At 50.5% G+C, this 18,986-nt stretch overlaps 5 protein-coding genes across 5 annotated transcripts; 2 read left to right on the forward strand and 3 right to left on the reverse strand.

Annotated features, from left to right (window-relative positions):
* Positions 1-560: 560 nt before the first annotated feature.
* GT037_004823 (alpha beta-hydrolase) lies at positions 561-4,394 on the reverse strand (the record flags this gene model as incomplete). Its single annotated transcript, XM_038929870.1, has 7 exons — positions 561-1,474; positions 1,545-2,322; positions 2,839-3,177; positions 3,235-3,566; positions 3,670-3,830; positions 3,877-3,972; positions 4,240-4,394. The coding sequence occupies 7 exons, from the start codon at positions 4,392-4,394 to the stop codon at positions 561-563; spliced, it is 2,775 nt and encodes a 924-aa protein (XP_038788142.1).
* A 1,623-nt stretch (positions 4,395-6,017) lies between these two features.
* On the reverse strand, positions 6,018-6,914 carry GT037_004824 (uncharacterized protein; the record flags this gene model as incomplete). The annotated part of the gene is made up of 1 exon (XM_038929871.1): positions 6,018-6,914. The coding sequence occupies one exon, from the start codon at positions 6,912-6,914 to the stop codon at positions 6,018-6,020; it is 897 nt and encodes a 298-aa protein (XP_038788143.1).
* A 577-nt stretch (positions 6,915-7,491) lies between these two features.
* On the forward strand, positions 7,492-8,835 carry GT037_004825 (threonyl and alanyl trna synthetase second additional; the record flags this gene model as incomplete). The annotated part of the gene is made up of 1 exon (XM_038929872.1): positions 7,492-8,835. One exon carries the CDS (start codon positions 7,492-7,494, stop codon positions 8,833-8,835), a length of 1,344 nt encoding a protein of 447 aa, XP_038788144.1.
* Positions 8,836-9,042: 207 nt separating this feature from the next.
* GT037_004826 (glycoside hydrolase family 16 protein) lies at positions 9,043-10,218 on the reverse strand (the record flags this gene model as incomplete). The annotated part of the gene is made up of 4 exons (XM_038929873.1): positions 9,043-9,084; positions 9,141-9,678; positions 9,729-9,954; positions 10,005-10,218. The coding sequence occupies 4 exons, from the start codon at positions 10,216-10,218 to the stop codon at positions 9,043-9,045; spliced, it is 1,020 nt and encodes a 339-aa protein (XP_038788145.1).
* Positions 10,219-12,744: 2,526 nt separating this feature from the next.
* Positions 12,745-14,643, forward strand: GT037_004827 (uncharacterized protein; the record flags this gene model as incomplete). Its single annotated transcript, XM_038929874.1, has 1 exon — positions 12,745-14,643. The coding sequence occupies one exon, from the start codon at positions 12,745-12,747 to the stop codon at positions 14,641-14,643; it is 1,899 nt and encodes a 632-aa protein (XP_038788146.1).
* Between the last annotated feature and the right edge of the window lie 4,343 nt (positions 14,644-18,986).

The raw sequence follows: 18,986 nt of genomic DNA on the forward strand, positions 1-18,986 counted from the left end.
AGACTTGAGGTGAACATACCTGCAGTCGGTGGTCGATGTTTGGATTGGATTTGAGAGCTTTGGACATTGTGCTGATGGCTGGTGGATATGGGCTTCATCGGGTTGGATTGAATCTTGGTTGGACTTGGGTTGGTCTTCACTCTTTCTTCTTCTTCATGGTATCGCCTCAGCATCAATGCATCCGTTTGCCTCACAAGACCTCTTCTTTTGCTTGCTTGACTTGAGTTCTTGATCAATAACCTTTTTCTTCACTCGTTCTCCTCACTTGGTATGGCTGCTCTCTCAAGAACCCCCGTTGGCCTGATTGTGTCCTTTGCTATGTTCACTCTTGACTTGATCATATTTTCGTCTCTAGCTTGGTGCTCCTTGCACAAGATGTGTCGCTTCATTTAACCTCAGGTTTCTCTTACTTTCAACAACGTTATGCTTCTACTTCTACCTAATATGTATACCTTTGCTATGTACTCCTACATCACAGACTATGTCGCATGCCACTAGTATGCATTATGATGTAGTCATTGTCTATGGGAAGTACCTGAACTTAGGTTGCGGCTGCTTTGTTAAACATGCCTTCTCCTAGCCCACTTGCTCAAATACTCCCTTCCCTCAAGTCTCCAAGTATCCTCCTCAACATAGCTCCCATTGTACCCTCTCCCCTTTGCCTGGATAACAAGATCAAGTCCTTGTGCACTCTCGTTGTACTGCGGCCACAGTGGCAGTGCTTTGCTATTAGGATCACCACTAGCAACAAAGTTGATCCATTGCGCACTGATCTGATTGCTTAACGCTCTGTACTCGTCCCACGGCCCATAGAAGTTGGGGTTGGCGAAGACAAAAGCCACCTCTGTGAAGTGCGCGACACCCTTGTAAGCGCGTGCGCTGCCGCCTTCATCAGCAGTGTTGTTTTTCTGCCAGGGGAACGTGTTGAAGCGGTAAATATACGTGGGCGAGTATTTGGAGTAAGCGCGGGCGTCTGTGAGGCGGGGTGCATGGTAGAATGCATCGCCCATGATGGCAGCTATTCGCTTGTACTGGAGACCCTGCTCTGCAAAAAGCTGCACGCCGGTGTTAAGGGGTATGCCCAGGGTAGGGTCGTTGGGATAGAGCTCCATAATATGCTGGACAACCGTATCAGGGAAGTCGAAGCCTGTGCTGCCGGCGAGGTAGGCACGAAGATCTTCGTCGGTGTTGATGACACCGTCCGCAGGCGCGTTGTCGGTACCTTCATCAGAGTTGGTACCGTAGAGGTGGGGGATATGAGCGAAACGGCCTGAAGCGAGCAGTTCCGTAGGATATGCAGGGATGATGTCTCCATCGACAGTCGGGTACCAGCCGGGACCTTGAACCGGAGCCGCAAGTAACGGGAACATAATCTCATAAGGCACTGTGCGCAGGCACTCCAGTGTGTCAACCTCATTAGAGCAGTTCGTTTTGTCAACGACGTTGTCGTAGATGGGCTGATACCAATCAGTACCTAGAGGGCGCGTGTGCCAATTTAGTGTGTGTCAATCACATAGAGTTCTACGGGGACATCTCTTACTCACCATTGTACCAAGCTGTTGCCGCAGATCCGGACTCTTGTATACTGCGGTGAAACAAGCCATCTGTACGGCCACCGTAGGACATGAGTAGCTGCCCTACTGCAAAGCTTCCAGCAGACTCGCCCCAGATGGTCACTGTGTTCTTGTCGCCGCCAAAGGCTTCAATGTTCTCTGAGATCCAGGCGAGTCCTTTGCGCATGTCGCGAAGTGAGAGGTTTGTCTGGCCAGTACCCTGGATCTCTCGAGAGTACATCATACCCCATCCGCCTTTGCGGTAGTTGATACTAGCAGCAATGATAGGTCGACCAATCTCTACGCTTCGCTGGACAAGATATGTGAGGTTGTAATTCGCAAGCGCGCTGGTGCCAACTTGATAACTGCCTCCATGAATCCACAATGCAACTGGCAGCTTCGCGTGATCGCGAGCTGAAAACCCAGCTGGACGAACAATATTGATGCTCAGACAGTCTTCGCTCATGCTGAAGCTCGTATCTGATGGGTCTGGACAGGCATCTCCGTATGATTTGGCGGGGCGCGTGCCATTCCATGTCGAGTTCAAAGACTGTGGTATGCGAAAACGATTCTGACTTCCGGTATCTTGCGCATACGGAATGCCTAAGAAGAGGTCCTGATTGAACGAGGGAAGATGTAAGCCTTCGTATGTTCCATTCAAAACAGCGACTGTAGGCCCCGCAGCACTCGCTATCGTTGTCAGGAAGCACGTTGCTATGACCCCCACTTTCCAAGCTCTTGTGATGGTTGCCATGATGCTGGCTGATACCTGGCGGGAAGAATACTGTAAGGAACTTGAATGCGGAGAACCTATACTTGTATGTCGTAGCTAGCTGCATCCCGAATCAAGCCATGATAGGGCATATCTTTAAAAGCACCGAAAAGGGCCTGCATCGTGACGTGATAGCCCTCCCACTCTTGTGGTAGACAAGCATATCCAGCGCGATCGGCAGCGCATGTTCGGCAGTCCGCGCCAATCAGGAAGGTCAGTACGAACCTTGCATATCTGCGGAGTTTCCGACGCATACAAGCTGCAAGTTCTCGTCACAAGCACACAACACCGCGCAATTCTGAGGTTGACAATCGCGGAACCGGAATCTGAGACCTGAGCGATGATAGCCTAGAATAGCTTCGATAGAAAGCTTTTTCTCTTTTTTCCTGTTTCTTTCTCCGGTAATCCTGCCGCTGTATTTGGTGCAGAGAGTAATGCATTCCCAGGTAACTCTACTGGCATGTTTGCAACACCGTAGTCCGGCGTCTTCTCCACGAATGCGACGGCTGGTACCATATTCTGCTGTACAGGGCTTGTGTATATAGGCAATGGTGAGTTCGGTGCCGATTGTGGCGACACCGGAATGGCCATAGGTAGCCGCGAAGCACTGATGATATGGGTTGACTGCGGTTGAAGATATGTTTGCGCTGGTACTTGTTGCGCACGCGCATATGGTTGTGCCTGTAGCGGACCGGCATGTTGCATTCGTGAGTGCTCAACGGCCCAGAGATCGAATACTTCAGTCATGAGTCGCATCCATTCTGAAGGAGCTCCTTGGAAGTTGTACTTGACGGTCCGGTCCTGGAACGCGATGAAGTAGTGTTGCTTATTATACGGCGAAATGGCGACGTACTGGCAACATCAGTCCTGCACTCATGCGATCAATCGAAATATATCCTCTGTACTTACATTGACTGTACCCGGCGCAGCTTCAGCAAGGATCTTATTCAAAGAGCTGTAATAACCTCTCAAGTTCCACGCCAAATCGCCGTTTGAGAACAAGACAAACCAAGCGTCTTTCATTCCAATGCCAACACAAATTGGCGTAACTAGCGACTTCTTCACTCTGCTCTCAAGGTCCGAAGGTATGCCGGCCCATATCGAGCCATGTCCGGGTGCGCATGCGAAGTAGCTGAAGTTCTGGCCGAAGGTCACAAAACAGGAGCGGGCCGCATTTGGGAACGACTTGATCCATCGCGCAAGATCAGGATAATTGATATCGAAGTACGTTTGCGAGTGGACTGTGTTTGATTAGCTCCCATATTGGACAAGAGGGGCCTGGCCCGCACCGCCATCTGCCATGCGTTTCATGGCCGCGGAGTTTAGGCCGGGGCAGGCACTCACAGAGCTTGTCCTCCCCATCTAAAGTCTTGCAACCTGCATACCAGATCGGCTCTGGGGAGTCTATCTGGGGCGCGAGGGCGAGGCAATACGGGCTAGCGATTCTCCATTCTGGGCTCATGGAGCTATTAAACAACTGACGAAGCGTATGTGGTATCTCATGGCTGCACGCTGTTAGCCAAACCTAGCGTCTTTCTTCACCATGCTTACAATTTCCAGGTCTGAGGACAGTCGAAGAAGAAGCCGTCTCGCGGCCCAAACACAAAGGATATCTCCGGCATCTTGTTAATTACATGCGCTGCAAGACTGTACAGGCGAGACAGAGAAAGGAAGCGGCGATCATGCGCACATTGTGAGGCGTCCGCCCAAGGACGTGGCGGGCTTTGGGGGCCGCAACCAGCAACACCAATTGGCGATACGAAGCCGGCAGCACGCATGCATATGTCTCACACATGCAACGGCCTCGCAAACATGTACAGATATGCATCGCATGCCCAATCTCACATCTAAGCGAACAGTACGACTTAATCGACAGCCGGATCAACACCACCTCTCTTTGCTGCTTCGACAGACCACATATCCGTAATCCAAAGCGGAACACATCTCGGCCTAACCGCCAACCCCTTGTAACTTTCGAGCTGTTGCTTTGGCACCATGAACACAATGCGGAAGTTGATCATGCGAGAATAGTTCTCAAGACTGACAGCAGTCTCACTCCAGAATTCCATGATACTAAATGGGTGCGTACGAAACAGGCCATCAACAAGGAGACGAACAACGACCCTTGATTGCCGCCGCATGTGTCGCATCGTGCGCTGAAAGAAATCCTGGAACTTGCGGCCATTTGTGATGGGACTGCTTTGCGAGAGTGCAATAGAGAACGACGTGCCTATTCGGATGTTGCGGTCTTTGTCGCCGCTAAACAACCATGGTAGAATGACATTGGCTGACGCTCCTGTTTCTTCAATCTCTGCTGCACGATACTCACCAATGAGTTTAAGCAGGTGTTTGATGGAATATAAGACGCTGTCGTAACGGTTCGGCTTGATGCGAATGGTCAACACTGGGGGGCCTAGAATTTCAATTCTTCGACGGTGCAGGATAGGACCATCTTCCTCTGCGACTTGCTTGCATGTCTGGAGTATTTCTGAGTGCAAGTCGTCGTGGTAGATTCGGGAATTAGTGAGAGGGAGTTGGCGACGCGTAGTACCTATGATGTTGTCGTATATCATAAGTCAAATTTCCTTCGGGAGTCTCATGAAGAGATGGAATGTAGGATGGCTTGAACTTGTCAGCGGATGCAACTTAACCGTTGGCTCAGTCTCTAGAAGACGTACATGATGTGATTCGTTCGCGGGGATTTGGCTTGCCTTGTAGCTTTGTCAGACTTGGATTGGGTAGGAAGAAGGACACATTTGAGCTTTTTGGCAACATGGCGTAGCATTCTCGGACCAGGCAGGCAATATCTGCATCAATAATCAGCGACTGTAGTAGAAAGGTAAGAAAACGAGGTGACGGATTGCCAGAACAGTATAGTGTGTAGCATCTTCACGACAAGGGCATCTTTGATGCTACCAAGCATCTCTTTAGCACGGACTGACATCACAAGCGACTCTGCCGGCGTATCCCCACTTGCCCCAGCGGCAAACAGCTCGCAAGCATCCGGTCGTAGGGGAAGGTAGGCGCCACAGCACGGCAGCGGACAGTTTGTGCTCGAGGAAAAGTGTGTCTCGATGCACTCCCGGCAGAGAACATGAGAGCGTCCCATTTTGACTAGTGCCACTTCCTTGCCATCATTTGAGGTGCAACTGTTCTCCTCCAAACAGATCGGGCGTTGTGCTCTCTCTACCACTAGCTGCCTGGTAGCACAGATGATGGTCATTGAGCGGGGACATGGCTTCACGCTCGATTTGCGTTTCGAGGGAGGCGATTCCAGGAGCTCCTGGTCAGGTGATGGAGTCTTGCACTTCCCGGGACTCGTCCATAGGCCAGTGACGTCAGTATCGATGGTATCGAAGCAAGGAAAGGACATCCTGGAAGGCTATGATCGCAATGTGCCAAGGATGTGAAGACCAGACCAATGGATGGCAAAATATCACAGAAAGAGCATCATGCAAGGCTCGGAGGTTGGCTTGCTTGGCGTCGAAGCCTGAGATGAAGTGCGCGATATTACAATCTTTGAAATAGAAGAAACCGCGTCGTGCCGCAACTTCTCCGCATGAGAAAGAACGTCTCGTGGAGATACGCGAATGGCAGGATTGGCAGCCAGCATACAGAGGTAACGGAGAAGTGAAAGACAACAGGTGCTGCAGGATGAGTAGGACACCAGAAGGGGCTTGCCAGCGGTGTCATTAACCAACATGTTGCACGATAGGTACTTTCTTCTCTCTTACAATGGGTATCTCCTCCTCGTAAATCTCCTTCACTTGTGTACCAGGAAATTCCTTCCTGAGCTCTTCACCTAGAAAGTGTATACCCCAGTCCTCAGCTTGCCGATGCCCCACGCAGGCTACCGACATGCCCAGCGCTTTCACAGCTTCTATGCCACTGGCTCTTGGTTGGCCAGTCAAGTAAAGGACATGGCTACCATCTCCACCTTCTGCTATCCAGCCACGCTCCTGAGCCATTGCCAACACGCGATGCACCTCGTCCTCGTTAAACGCGTTCATGATCGCGACGATACTAATCTCGCCCGAGCGCCCTTCTTGTGCGAGTTCTGACTCACCAAACTCGACCTGTATGCGGCCAAGAAGTTTGTGAAGAGTTGTAGAGACCTGGCCTACAATCCCAATCTTTCTCTGAGGGTCCCCCTTGTAGCCCTGGACACAAAGACAGTCTGTCGTCTTTATTCCCAGACGTTCTGCCAGCACTGTGTTCCAACCCACCGTGAGCACCTCATCAAAAGACGTGTGACTCGAAAGTACGAGCGTCCCTTTGCGCACACTGCGCCTATCGAGGTTGAAGGGTCGATGTAGGAAGCACAGCGTCCGTGGCGGCCGAGGATATATCTTGGGGATGGTGGCCGTTGCGCCGATCGTGCTCTCGTCTAGTGGGTAGCCGATCAATGAGTAGACGCCTGGCGTAGGAGTAACGCTCAGCACAATCTGCTCGACTACAGCCGTCTGGGCGTCGTATTGAGGATGTCGTGGTACGTGGTAGAGTCGCTGGACATCGTTCTCTTTCAGTGGTAGAAACGTCTCGACGAAGCGCGTCACAGCCGCATGTGTGGGCTTCTTGGGTCGCGACATTGTGAGGATGGAGGCCAGTAATCTGTTCATTAGCACTGATCAAAAAAAGACCTTCGAAAGCTTTGCGACTTTTGGCTTCGAGTACGTCATCATCGCTTGTAAACCATAAAGCGGTAGGCGTTCGACCTCCGCGCTGTCCTCCATCACCAACGTCGCCACCAGATGCACGTCTGGAAACAACAGAGCGCGTTCTGAAGACTGTGTTCGTCACGCCATGCTGTGAAGAGCAGTTGAAAGTGGCATTGTAACAGCCTTCAACGCGCTCTGATCCGACGGAAAGAGGCTAATCCCATTACGATCTAGTCTCAGAATACCAGCCATCCCACCCCGTTTGCACGTAGATCTCTCAATACCATACAGCTTGTATAGAACTTTGATTCCTTGGTTATGGCGCTGGAACGGTTGCAGCAAGTCTACCAAGCCGTGACCATCCATGTCGGGGGTCAACGCTGTGACTAAGTGCACTATTTCCCTCGGCTTCTCTATCTTTCGCTCGAGTTCGCTCCGAACATCGAGTCATACCTCACCTGCCATTCGACTTTCTCTTCTTGGATTTCAGTCGCGCAGTCTTATCACTATGGGAGTTACCACAGCTATTACTCCAGCCATTGTAGGCGCTTTACGATGCCAGAAAGATTCTTATCTGCAAACGCTCGACACGGAAGTCGTATCGTGCGAGGAATTCGTGCTGCCAAAGTCCTCACAGCCAAATGGCAAGTCAAAGACGAAGAAGTCCACAGATCCTACCAAGGGCCTTGAGAGTGGGGATGTAGCAGGAAGCAGAATATGGCTTGTTGAGCTCGCAGACTCAGTACTATTCCCAGAAGGTGGTGGCCAGCACACAGACTACGGCGTGCTCACCATCCTCAAAGACGAGCGCAAAGAAGATATCCCGATAAGAAGCATGCAACGTCATGGTCTCCGTTGCATCCACTTCTCCCCTGCACCACTTGAGCCTGGAACACCAGTTCGTCAAACTGTCGATTTCGCCCGTCGCTGGGATCTCATGCAACAGCATACCGGTCAGCATCTCCTCTCCGCCGTCATGGACTCTATGGATCTAGCCACCCTTGGGTGGAGTATGGGTCAACCCGGAGAGATGAACTACGTTGAACTGCCACGGAAACCGTCAGAAGAGGAGCTTCAAACCATCCAAACGGAATGCAATGCCAAGATCAGGAAGAGTATGCCTATTACAGTGGAAACACCAGAAGGCAAGGGAAGCGACAGCCTACCAGAAGACTATGACAAAGAGAAAGGCGTTGTACGGTTCATCAAGATTGGTGACATGGATTATAACGCTTGTTGCGGGACGCATCTGCAAAACTCGTCGCACATCAACATCATATTATTACACCATATGCAGTCCGTACGAGGCACCAACTGCCGGCTATTCTTCACCGCGGGAGATCGTGCGATAAAGATGGCTACCGAGTCGATCACCGGTCTTCGCTCCATTGCTGTGTCATTATCATCTGGTTCTGCCCCTGCAGACGTCGCGGCTGGTGTGCAAAGGATAAGCGACCAAGTCTCCGAAGGACGAAAGAAAGTCAACAAGTTACTAGCTGAGATTGCAGCATTTGAGGGAGACCGCATAAGGAGCCATATGCAAGGCCAGACCACCGCATTCATGCATCGTGGAGCGGATGGTCTCGATTTCATCAATCTAGTCCTTTTCGAAATCAAGGATTTCGTTAAAGAGCGAGAAGTTGTCGTTGTGCTGTGTTCGGGTGAGATTAAGAGCTCCGGATCCATTGTTGTGTTTGGCAAACCAGACTTGGTAGAGAAGATGGCCGTGAAGGTCAAGGAAGTTGTGAGCACAGCGAAGGGTGGTGGCAAAGGTGAGAAGTGGCAGGGCAAGGTTACCGAGTGGCAAAAGGGTGAAATCGAAGCATTGAGAGAAGCTGTTCACAAGCAGTAGAAGCTTTAGATATGTATAGAAAGAGAGAGGTATGTACAAGAAAGCCATATTGAACAAAGAGAAAATTGGTATAGAGCAGTTGTCCAAACTCGCCCCTCCAAAGCAGTATGAAGTAGGAGAAAAGGTATTTACATTGAAAAAAAACCAGATGATCATAGACTGGAGGAAAAAATGAAGCGAAAGAGTAGGAGAGGGGTCCTCAAGTCTTTAGACACTGTACACCTTGACGGAGTTGACGAGCCAGTATGTCTAACTATTGTTAGCACAAATACTTTTATGTAAAGCAAAGCACAATGAAGACTTACATCTGAAAAGCTCTGTGGCTGGTTTGCCACATAAGCATTGCAACTCGGGTTAATCTGCGAGCAGGAGTTTGAGCCCCAGACGCCGCCCGCCCAATCCCCACAGAATGTTATGTCAAATACGATATTCAAGTCCTTGAATCTGGCATTGTAATCACAACCTGCGCCGAAATTCGCGATCGGAGTACCCCAAGTCGCAGGATCGGGGTTACCGGTCCGGATATTCGCTGGTACATCCCGAGTAGCAAAGTACCATACTTTGATGCCAGAAGATGTCCACAAAGTGGCGTATACACCACCGCCATTAGCGTTGAAAGGTGTACCGTACGTGACGGGGTTGTTGGCTAAGATGCCGCAGCCGTTGAAGCCGCCGCCGGCACCGCAATCTCCTGCTAGACGGCTTCCAGTTTCCCCACCCGGGCCGATGGAAGGATTGCAACCCGGGGATGTGTGGAGAGTGACCTGATTGGAAGGGCTCATGTGTACGCCTTCGTAGATGTCTATCTCGCCTTGGTTTGGCCAGTTAGGACCGACCATCCAACTGTGCAATGTAAGCGTGACGTGGTATGACAGAGCAGGCAGATGACTCACAAAGCTGGCCATGAACCGCATGCACTCCCAGGAACATGTGCGAAGTCTGCAATAACAAGCGCACGGTTGTAGGCTGTCTTGCTTTGGACACGTACACTCTTTCGACCGGGGCCATTGGGGTCGAGTCGAGATGTTGAGTCTACACCCATGTATACCTGGCCGTTCTGTGTCTTCATTAGACCGAGCTGCTGGGCTTCTTGCGCATTGACATAGTCCACAAAGCCATCTACGATTGTTGTCAGGTTCTACTACTGGAATGAGGACCAACGAACATACGCGTGGGGTCGGCAATGTCCTGGACATCAAACTTGCTCGCCCAGTTACTCGAGTCGTACGTATCGATCAAGTTGTAGGCAGCCGATGCATGCACATCATTTGAAGAGGAGTAAGCAAAGGAGGTTCCATTAGGCCATGAACCAGGTCCTGCTGGTAGTGCGGTAGCACAGCGCCAAAGGAACGGAATAGAAACGAACAGTGACTTGAGGGACATGATGTTGTATGTACAAAAGGTTGAGATGTGTCGTCGTACAGACATCAAAGCCGGGATTATTTGATATACTTATAGCCATGCGCATCTTTTTCGCAATGAATATGTGCATGCTCATATGCCCCTTGGCTAAGGACGAACGACACACTTGGGTCGGCTGCACTTGGCAGCGGGAGATCCTGTCGGAGAGATTGCATGACCTACTGGCTCGCCGTATACACATACCATTGGTCGTCGAAAGCAGATTAGGGACAAAAGCCTTGCAATGTTACAGCACTTGTGAGGACGTAGTCGCAAACTTCGAATGGTCCCGGAAAATTCGCCCAGTTGAGCAGTTCGAAATTGCTTGTAGAAAAACGTGGACGTGCCGCATGATGAAGGTCTAGACACTTGTAGCCTCGTGGTAGGAGTAGTGGCGGCTAGGCTCGCTGGATGTTTGGCGGTTTCAGTAGTTTTGCTGGTGAACTGCTTCTGAGGCTCGTGAGTGGTGGAGAGGTATCGCCATTTCATCAAACGGGCCCTATTCCCGCGGACCGCATCGCGACGCGACAAGTGAGCCGAGGAAAAGACAAGGTGTTCTGGGGAGAAATGAACAGTTCCGGCTGTGAAACGGAGTTGATTGAAACCGAGCTCACGACTTTGCTTTCTCCAGACGTTGGTCCAACGTACACCCTGTGGTCTGTTCGGGGATAGCGCTGTCACCGCTTGAACAGCGACTGCCTACTTTGCCCGACGCATCCTACTCTCCCACTCATGCTAGGATCATCTCACAGAGCCCCGAGACCGAAATGAGTCGATTTGCGGTTGGTAACAAAGAGATTTAGACGAAGTTTTGGAAAGTTGTGATACCGACCCCGCAGTGCCTTTCCCCATGGTTGTAGCATCTGATGATGTTCGAGGTCACACCGGGCGGCTCCCGCGTCACACAGGGACTTTTCCGACGGCGCATTTATCGGTGTATGCCTTAACCCCGGATTAGCATCGCATGCGGGGGGCTCGCGTGGTTCTACGTAGCACTGCTTAGGTCGACTAGAGAAACTAAGTGCATACCTTCTGTGTCTCCTGTTACGAACCCTTCACCGCTCAAACCGCACGATAGAAACTTGCTGAAGAGCCAATACCAATCGACCTCACGGAAAAACAGGTCGGGTACATCGTTATGACGAGGAAACTTGATGTGTTACCTAGGTAGTTGCGGTCGCAACCGTCGAGGACGATTCATTACACACAACCTTGTATCAACGCGGATTCCAGGAACCAAGAATGGTATTTGACAGGAGACGATAGAACCGTGACACGAAGCCAAAATATTCCTATCGTCATCCAGGATACAGATCTACCAATCATACTGTTGTCAGTGTACATATACAGCACCGTATTGGAAGCGGCATATGTTGACACACGGCTTGCTTGAACAAAGAGAAGATATAGACCCGACACTAAGATGATATTGGCTGTGCTACCCATCATAGCCACTAGCGTATCTGCTCAACGCATAGACTTCAGTTGTTCCGTTCTCACTGTCCAACAGCACTCATCACTCTTCATGTTCCAAAGCTGACATTCTAACACCTTACACGTATGGCTAGTCATCATGTGTGCTGTCGTTTTATATGTGTCATTTACTAGAAGTTACGAAGCCAACTCCAACGATTATAGTCAACTCTATAGCACTCAAGTTGCACAGCTATCTGTGCATAGTATCGGGAGCCGAGGATGAAAAAACCAATTTGACTATCACGGATCAGTCACTCTTGTTCCATCGTCCACTGAGTTCCCCAGCCGGCTACACTATGCGCTTCTCTCTGCTTCGTAGGATGATTGAAGACGCTCTGACTCTTGGCTGTAGGGTCAGATTTTGTCCTCTTCATATTCAAGATGTGGAAGCATGGTGACATTGTGATCTAAGCACATACTCGCGGATCACCGTGAGATCAGCACAATAGCAGTCAAAAGCTCTGTTCAGATCATTTTTAGTACAAAATTGATGAGTCTCATGTTGATTTCCACTCGTGGAGGCTTCCATGCTCAGGTGGAGTTTCCGCCCTCTTCGTACGTGAGCGTCATACAGCTGAAATGTCATATAGAAAACCTCACCACACTGCATCAATGTGGGAAAAACAATGAGATACTGACTCAATTTTGTTGCGTGCTGAGGTACAAGCTACTTTCGATGGAAAGAAAATGTCCGTTGAACGCACCACAAGATATATAGTCGGCAAGATGAAAGACTTTGTTGTCGCTTGAAACCTCGAGTATAATCATCGCGAACAGTTCTTAGAGGCACGTATTGGTGAACATTGTTCACACTTTAAACTACTGATCTCATTCACACCTAGCCTCGGTATGCTTCACTTTCCTGTAGTCGCCGTGGTGAACACTCACAATATCACTCACTGTAGCATTTGTCATATTCTTCTACTCGCAAAAGCAGTGTAGCAGACTCATGTATTCACCAAAATGTAGGGCCTTTGTTGCTCACTCCGGTGGTACAATGACTCCCTTTGGACTATATGAACAGATTTTACCATGCTTTACTTTAGGCATAGCCGCAAAGTACAACTGAGAAGCAACAGCAACGAGAAACGCAACGGAAAGTACGAACAGCATCGGCTCACGCAGCCCTACCACGTCTTCGAAGACATGTCTTCTTCAAAGAACATGCAAAAGCTCGCCTCTATCTTCGGAAGCATATCCTTCGGCTGGATCTGGTGGCTTCGGAGTCTCGACACCAATCCTGTTACTACTCCATACCCAATTTGGTGGTATCTCTTCAGCACATTGTCACTAGGTGGCTGGCTCATTTTCATAATCTACTACACCATAATCAATTCCAACCGAGAGAAAACTCCGGGTCCCAAGCCCCATGAGCTATGGAATCTTCTTCACGTCGTGCCAATGGCACTTCTAAACGCTACTGTCTTCAAAAGCTTGTCGGTCAAGGACAAAGGACTACTTTGGTTTTCGGCCTTAATGGCGTGGAGATACTATCGCACCATCCTCGCTCTATACTTCTACTTCCGGTACGAAATAGCGTCCAATGATTCCCTTCAGGATCTGAAGTTTAAGCCATCAGACTGCACCGTGATTGTACCAACAGTCGGCCCCACAAACAACCCAGTGTTTAGAGAGATGACCGAACAGATTCTTCGAAACAAGCCTGCCTGCTTGATCTTTTCTGCCAACAGTTCTAACGCCCAAGAGGATATCATGACCCACATTGAGGACTCTATCAAAACCTTCGGTTCGGAAATGGTCACGAAAATCAAATACACATGTGTCAATCATTCCAACAAGCGCAAGCAGACTTGTCACGCTATCGACATGGTGAAAACTAGGATTACTGTCATGGTCGACGATACTGCCATCTGGAATGAGCAGCTCTTGAACGCAACTCTTCCCGCCTTCAATGACCCAGATATCGGCCTTGTTGGGACGCGAAAAGTGGTGAGGTACATTCGCCCTAACCGTAATCCCAATACGAGTCTCATGCAGTACTACAAAGCATGGTATTGGGCCGGTCTCTGGAACACTATAGGCGCACTGTATCTCCAGCGTCATAGCTTTGAGACTCAAGCATCGAATACAGCTGATGGTGGTGTTTTTGCGGTATCTGGTCGAACCTTATTCATCTTGACAGCAATTGTCCGGAATGACCACTTCAAAGATCGATTCTTGAACGAACATGTTCTCAAATCTGTCTTCACTTGGCTGACCAGACTGACCAAGTGGCACATTCCGTTTGCAGATCAGATTCTTACCTACTTCGAGAAAAATGGCCTGAACCAAAACGGATTCGGGCCTCTTCTTGCCGATGATGACAATTTCATCACACGATGGACCATTGACCATGGATACAGCATTAAGATCCAGTCCTCGCCCAATGCAACCATGACCACGGTTTTGGGAAACGTAGAGACGTTCAAGTTCATCGATCAATGCAAACGCTGGAGTCGCACAACTTTTCGGCAAAATCCCATTGCGCTGTTCAGCGATCGCACTATCTGGTGGAAATGGCCTATTTCGGTATGGACAGTGTATTTCCCCTGGTTATACAACTTCGCAATGGTATGGGATCTTTTGGCAATCCTTGCCTTCTGTCGATCAGAACTGTACCTCGACTCCACTAATGGAAATACGAGACTCATTCTCCTGGTCTCTTTCATATGGCTGACCAAACTCATCAAAACCTTTCCGTGGTTTTGGGAACATCCTTACGATTTCTTGCTGTACTTTTGCCCCATTCCTGCTTATCCTATATTTGGATACTTCCATTCTTATTTGAAGGCTAAAACAGCGGCGACTTGTTGGAATAACGAGTGGAGTGGAAGGAACTTGAAGAAGGCAGAGGCTGTTGCAGGAGCCGTCTCAGGACGCAAGAAAGCGGAAGACGTTTCAGCAGTGGTAACAGGACTCAAAGACGAGTAAATCTGCGGATACGGCCACTCGCTCTCGAGAAGACCGACTGGCGCCAGGATAGAAGTCGAAATGATCAAGCTTGTAATATCTTGGATCGGGAGGGTGTTCGTTTGGCGACCTTCATTTCGTGTTTTGTTGTTTTCGATACCCAGTGTTTCTTATGGATGGTAGACGAGGACTTGCATTCTATTCCAGGCTTTTAGGTCAGCTTTGATCTAGATAGGCTATTGTAAGGCGTTTGATAGAAGGTCGCACGTGTACCTACTGGCAGTATAGATACCATGCTTTGTTTAGAGTGATTTTTACGTATGCCTTAGGATGGCCTCTGTGTCCAGGTTCCGGGTTATTGCTGCGAGAGATCACAGCTCACGGATGGGAGGCGGCAGCCTGTGTAAGTTGTGAACATTACGGAGCTTGGCACAATCCCAGAAGAATGCGACAGTGCGAACTTGATTGAACGTGGTATATGCTCTGTCGTAGAAGACATTTTACTATCACTTTCTAGAATGCTCAGCAGCGGCGACTTCCAGCGGCTGCGGGCCGTTCCAATACGTCATACATATCGGTCATGAGTAGATCCCATCTTAACAACAACACCGAAGGTATGGACGCAACGTTGATTCGACTACAAAGCGAGCAATATCACCAAAAATTCGCCGTAGCTTTGAGATAAACATGAGATGGCGTTCGTACGCTAGGCGCAATTGCTTCATTTGTACTTTCCTCCACCAGAGCTGAAGCCGGTCCCGACATGCTGGAAACATCCGCTCGACCAACTCTACTTTGACTACACCTCTCGCTCCACTTCTACACTACATGTCTTCTGCGAATTCAGCGTATAACGACAGTGCTTCTGTCGGCCTTCTTTGGTTCCGGCAGGACTGCGATATGCGACAGTGCATTCTTCAATTCCGCCACCATTGTCGATCCAAAGTCACGCGCAGGCAAGGACCTCTCTCAAAATAATTCGTAATGGACGAGGGTTGACAGAGTGGTCGGCGAACAGAAACTCGCATACCGCATACTGCATCAGCCAAAGAGCATGGTATTGGTTGATGTGCAGATACCCTGGACCCTCCACCGCCAAGCCCTGTCACCAGCTTGATCGATCGCGCGCGCATATGGGAGAGAGTATCGCTTACCTTGATGCTGTCCGGCAGGACTGGGGTTGACGATGGGGGCCAGAACAAGCGGAACGTGTTGGCCTGCTAAAGGAGAGTTGGCGCCAATCAAGTCCTTCGCCGTCGGGTCCTCGAGGAACGTTTCGTGTTGTTGAAGGGTGAACTAACTTTGTTATCTCGTGGTCCCACAAGCCCCTTCGCGGCGCAGAATTGCTTTTGCTCCATGCCAGGTGGTCTGATCACAGGCCCTGCTCGGCCTTAGTCTCAACCCCCCTCTCAACCCCACCGCGACGGTGAAATTTGGCCTGCCTAGGGAGCCATGTGCAGCATGAAGCAGCGCCACTCCAGCCAGCCTGCAGATACAAGGCGGCGCCTGGCGAGACTTTCTGGTACCGTAACCGTGCTCGCGATATAACAGACATACCTTAGTAGTCACGGTTGCCGACACGTGTTTTGGACTCTATCGCGTGAAGCAACGACAGGCTGCGCTACAATAACGGACTGCGTTGTAGGCGCCTTGGAGGATGACGAAAGAGTCTGTCTACTTCCCCATACGATTGGGCTTTCCTTGGATACTTGAGTAATACTTCTCTGTCCCCCTGTCAAGATAATGCTCAAGGAGGAATACAAGTCCAATGCTTGCCCTGGTACTCATAGGTTTACGGGTTGGGCATCCGGTCATGCGCATTTTGCAACAGGGCTGCGAGGATCATGAGGCTCTGCTCGTGGTGGGTAATCCATCAACGGAAGCCACGGTCTGGACACCCGCATGTGCGACGAAAAAGCATGCGCGGGCACCGGCAGAAGAACTGCTCGTACGTTCACTTCGCATCCATGCTCGCTTTCGGGCCGCCGTCTGTCTCACGTCCCAACACAGCATGGTATAGCACATGGTGCGCGGGAAGGATGATCAACCATCTGGCCGGTGTTTTCATCCCCCCATTTGGGTTTGTGGCTTGCTTGCGGGGTCGCTAGTGCATAGGCGAGGCCGACGCCAACGAATTACCTCTCCGCCATGCCACGGTCAACCCGGTCAATGGTGGTCGACAGTCAGTATGGCGGAGAGGCCCTGTCACGGGCCATGCCGCTCAGCGCTCACATTGTTCTCCTCGGAATTGTGCACCCAGAATGCGAGGTGTGCGATCATGACGAGCCCAAATTTGGCTCACAAGCTCACACAGCTTCGTGTGTGATGGCGCACGGCGCTATCAATCAAGCATGATTACAGCTCATTGAGAATTGAGAACCTGTCATCTGTCCTCCTATCATTCGTATGCATGGAGCCCTACGGTTTCGATATCTCAACTAGGGTTCCGGACTATTGGTACTCACATAGCTAGCAATCCTGTGCTGATCACCCGTCAAAGTGGCTTTGGGCGTCCCCAGTGTCTGTCTATGTCCTGCTGCCGCTGCACATCTGCGTAGCCTTCCAGAAGAGGATGCGTCGACTAGTGAATCTAGCACTGCGCTCTATTGCAAGCGAAATCGCATCAACGTTGGTCTAATCGTCAATCAACGCAAGCGAAGAAAGTAATGCGACGTGAAAGATGGCCTAGATCGTGTCGCACGACTAGTAATGCTGGAAGAAAACTTTGTGCCATCGCTGGCTCAACTCCTCGCCCCAAAAGGCATTTGGCACCATTTTGGAGGCCCCTTTCGAGGTGTTGTATTACGTGGGGGTGGTGAAATGTTTTGAAGAGCATGGCAGTGGTGGAAAGCCCCTCCGCGCTTATCCTCAGGGTCATACTATTCACCAATACTCCGGAAGTCGCCAGAGTCCCTGCAAACCTGCTTGGCGGCCAATAAGGTTACCGGTGCGGACACCATGAGAGGAAAATGAAACATGTCCTGCATACAGGCGAAGACAATGGTGATCTGGTCAATTATCATTCGGAGAAATGTGCAACACAAAACGAAATGGTCGTGGTCGACCAGCATCTTCGCGAAACAGGCCCTTTACGCTATAGTTCATCTGGTCGGCCCTTTCCTGCGCTGTATCCCGCATGCCCATATCCAGGACAGGCAGGGTCAATGCTGGTCGCAGGGCGTTCCAGGCCATCGCAACAAGGTGTGGCGGTGCGACCTTCTCCTCTTCCTGAGTGGCCCAAGCACGTCTCTCAGAAGCTGCGGCATGGTTCCTTGATTACTCCGGAGTATCGAGCTCATACACTTAGCGCTAGCGATATCGCGAACCTGCAGAACTGTGGCGGTGCGCAATCATAACGCTGAGACATGATGTCTGGCTCCTGCAGTAGCTTGATTACGCCCTCGGATCGATCTTGGGTTGTTTTCATGACCAAATTAATTGCGTACACGAAACTCAATCATGCCACGATGCTCAGGTTCTATCCAGTCGTAGGTCTAACGCAGTGTTTGGCCTCGCATGTAACCGTTGGTTTTATGGGCGTGAGTCAGCCATAGGCTATACTGGAGAGTCGCGTCCTGTCAGATGCCACGGCTCCAGTACCGCGTCGAATGCGTGGTTCTCCAGAATCGTGGACTACATTGACAGGAAGCAGCCTTTACAACTAAAATAGCCTCGATCGGATCCAAGTAGTGCGACTTCCATGGCTGGCTCACCCCGCATATGCTATAGCTAGCTCTCCTGCGCCGTTGTGAGCGGCCTTTGATATACATTAGGCGAAGAGATTAGTGCTGCGCCCATGGCGACATGATATACTGAAGCTTGGGGTATCGCTGATGGCGTAAGACTGGATCCAAGCCATTGTCGGGCAGCTGTGTTACATTCCATGGTTGAGGTGCATGAGGGTGTAGCAACGCACTCGACAATCATGCGCCAGTTGCACTGCAGCGGGTATACTTGGCCAAGAGCAGGCGGCATGGCTGATAAGAATGGTTGGTCCTGCGGAAGGGTGTGGTTGACGCCTTCCAAAACCTTATCCACGATGTCGGGCCATGAGGGTTCAGGCACCACACGGAACAAGATGTCACGCTGATTACCAGATGGTACGTTAGCATGGTACGGAACATGAGGTCCGTGTATGACAGCTAGCAGTCGGGAGCCTCTGCTCTGGTCAAGGACACATGGCGTGTGCACATAGCGTACCGTGGCAGCGCAAGGCCCCCAGAGTGAAATTGCTCTGATTTGGCTCAAACGGCTGTAGGGTAGGTGTTCGGTCGCGACCATAGGATGGCCAGTACAGGCGCCGTCACATGCGATAGCCGGCCAGCTGCAATGTGCCCACCACACCAAAGATCGACGACGATTAT

Source organism: Alternaria burnsii, assembly GCF_013036055.1.
Source record: "Alternaria burnsii strain CBS107.38 chromosome Unknown 698, whole genome shotgun sequence".
Taxonomy (NCBI): domain Eukaryota; kingdom Fungi; phylum Ascomycota; class Dothideomycetes; order Pleosporales; family Pleosporaceae; genus Alternaria; species Alternaria burnsii.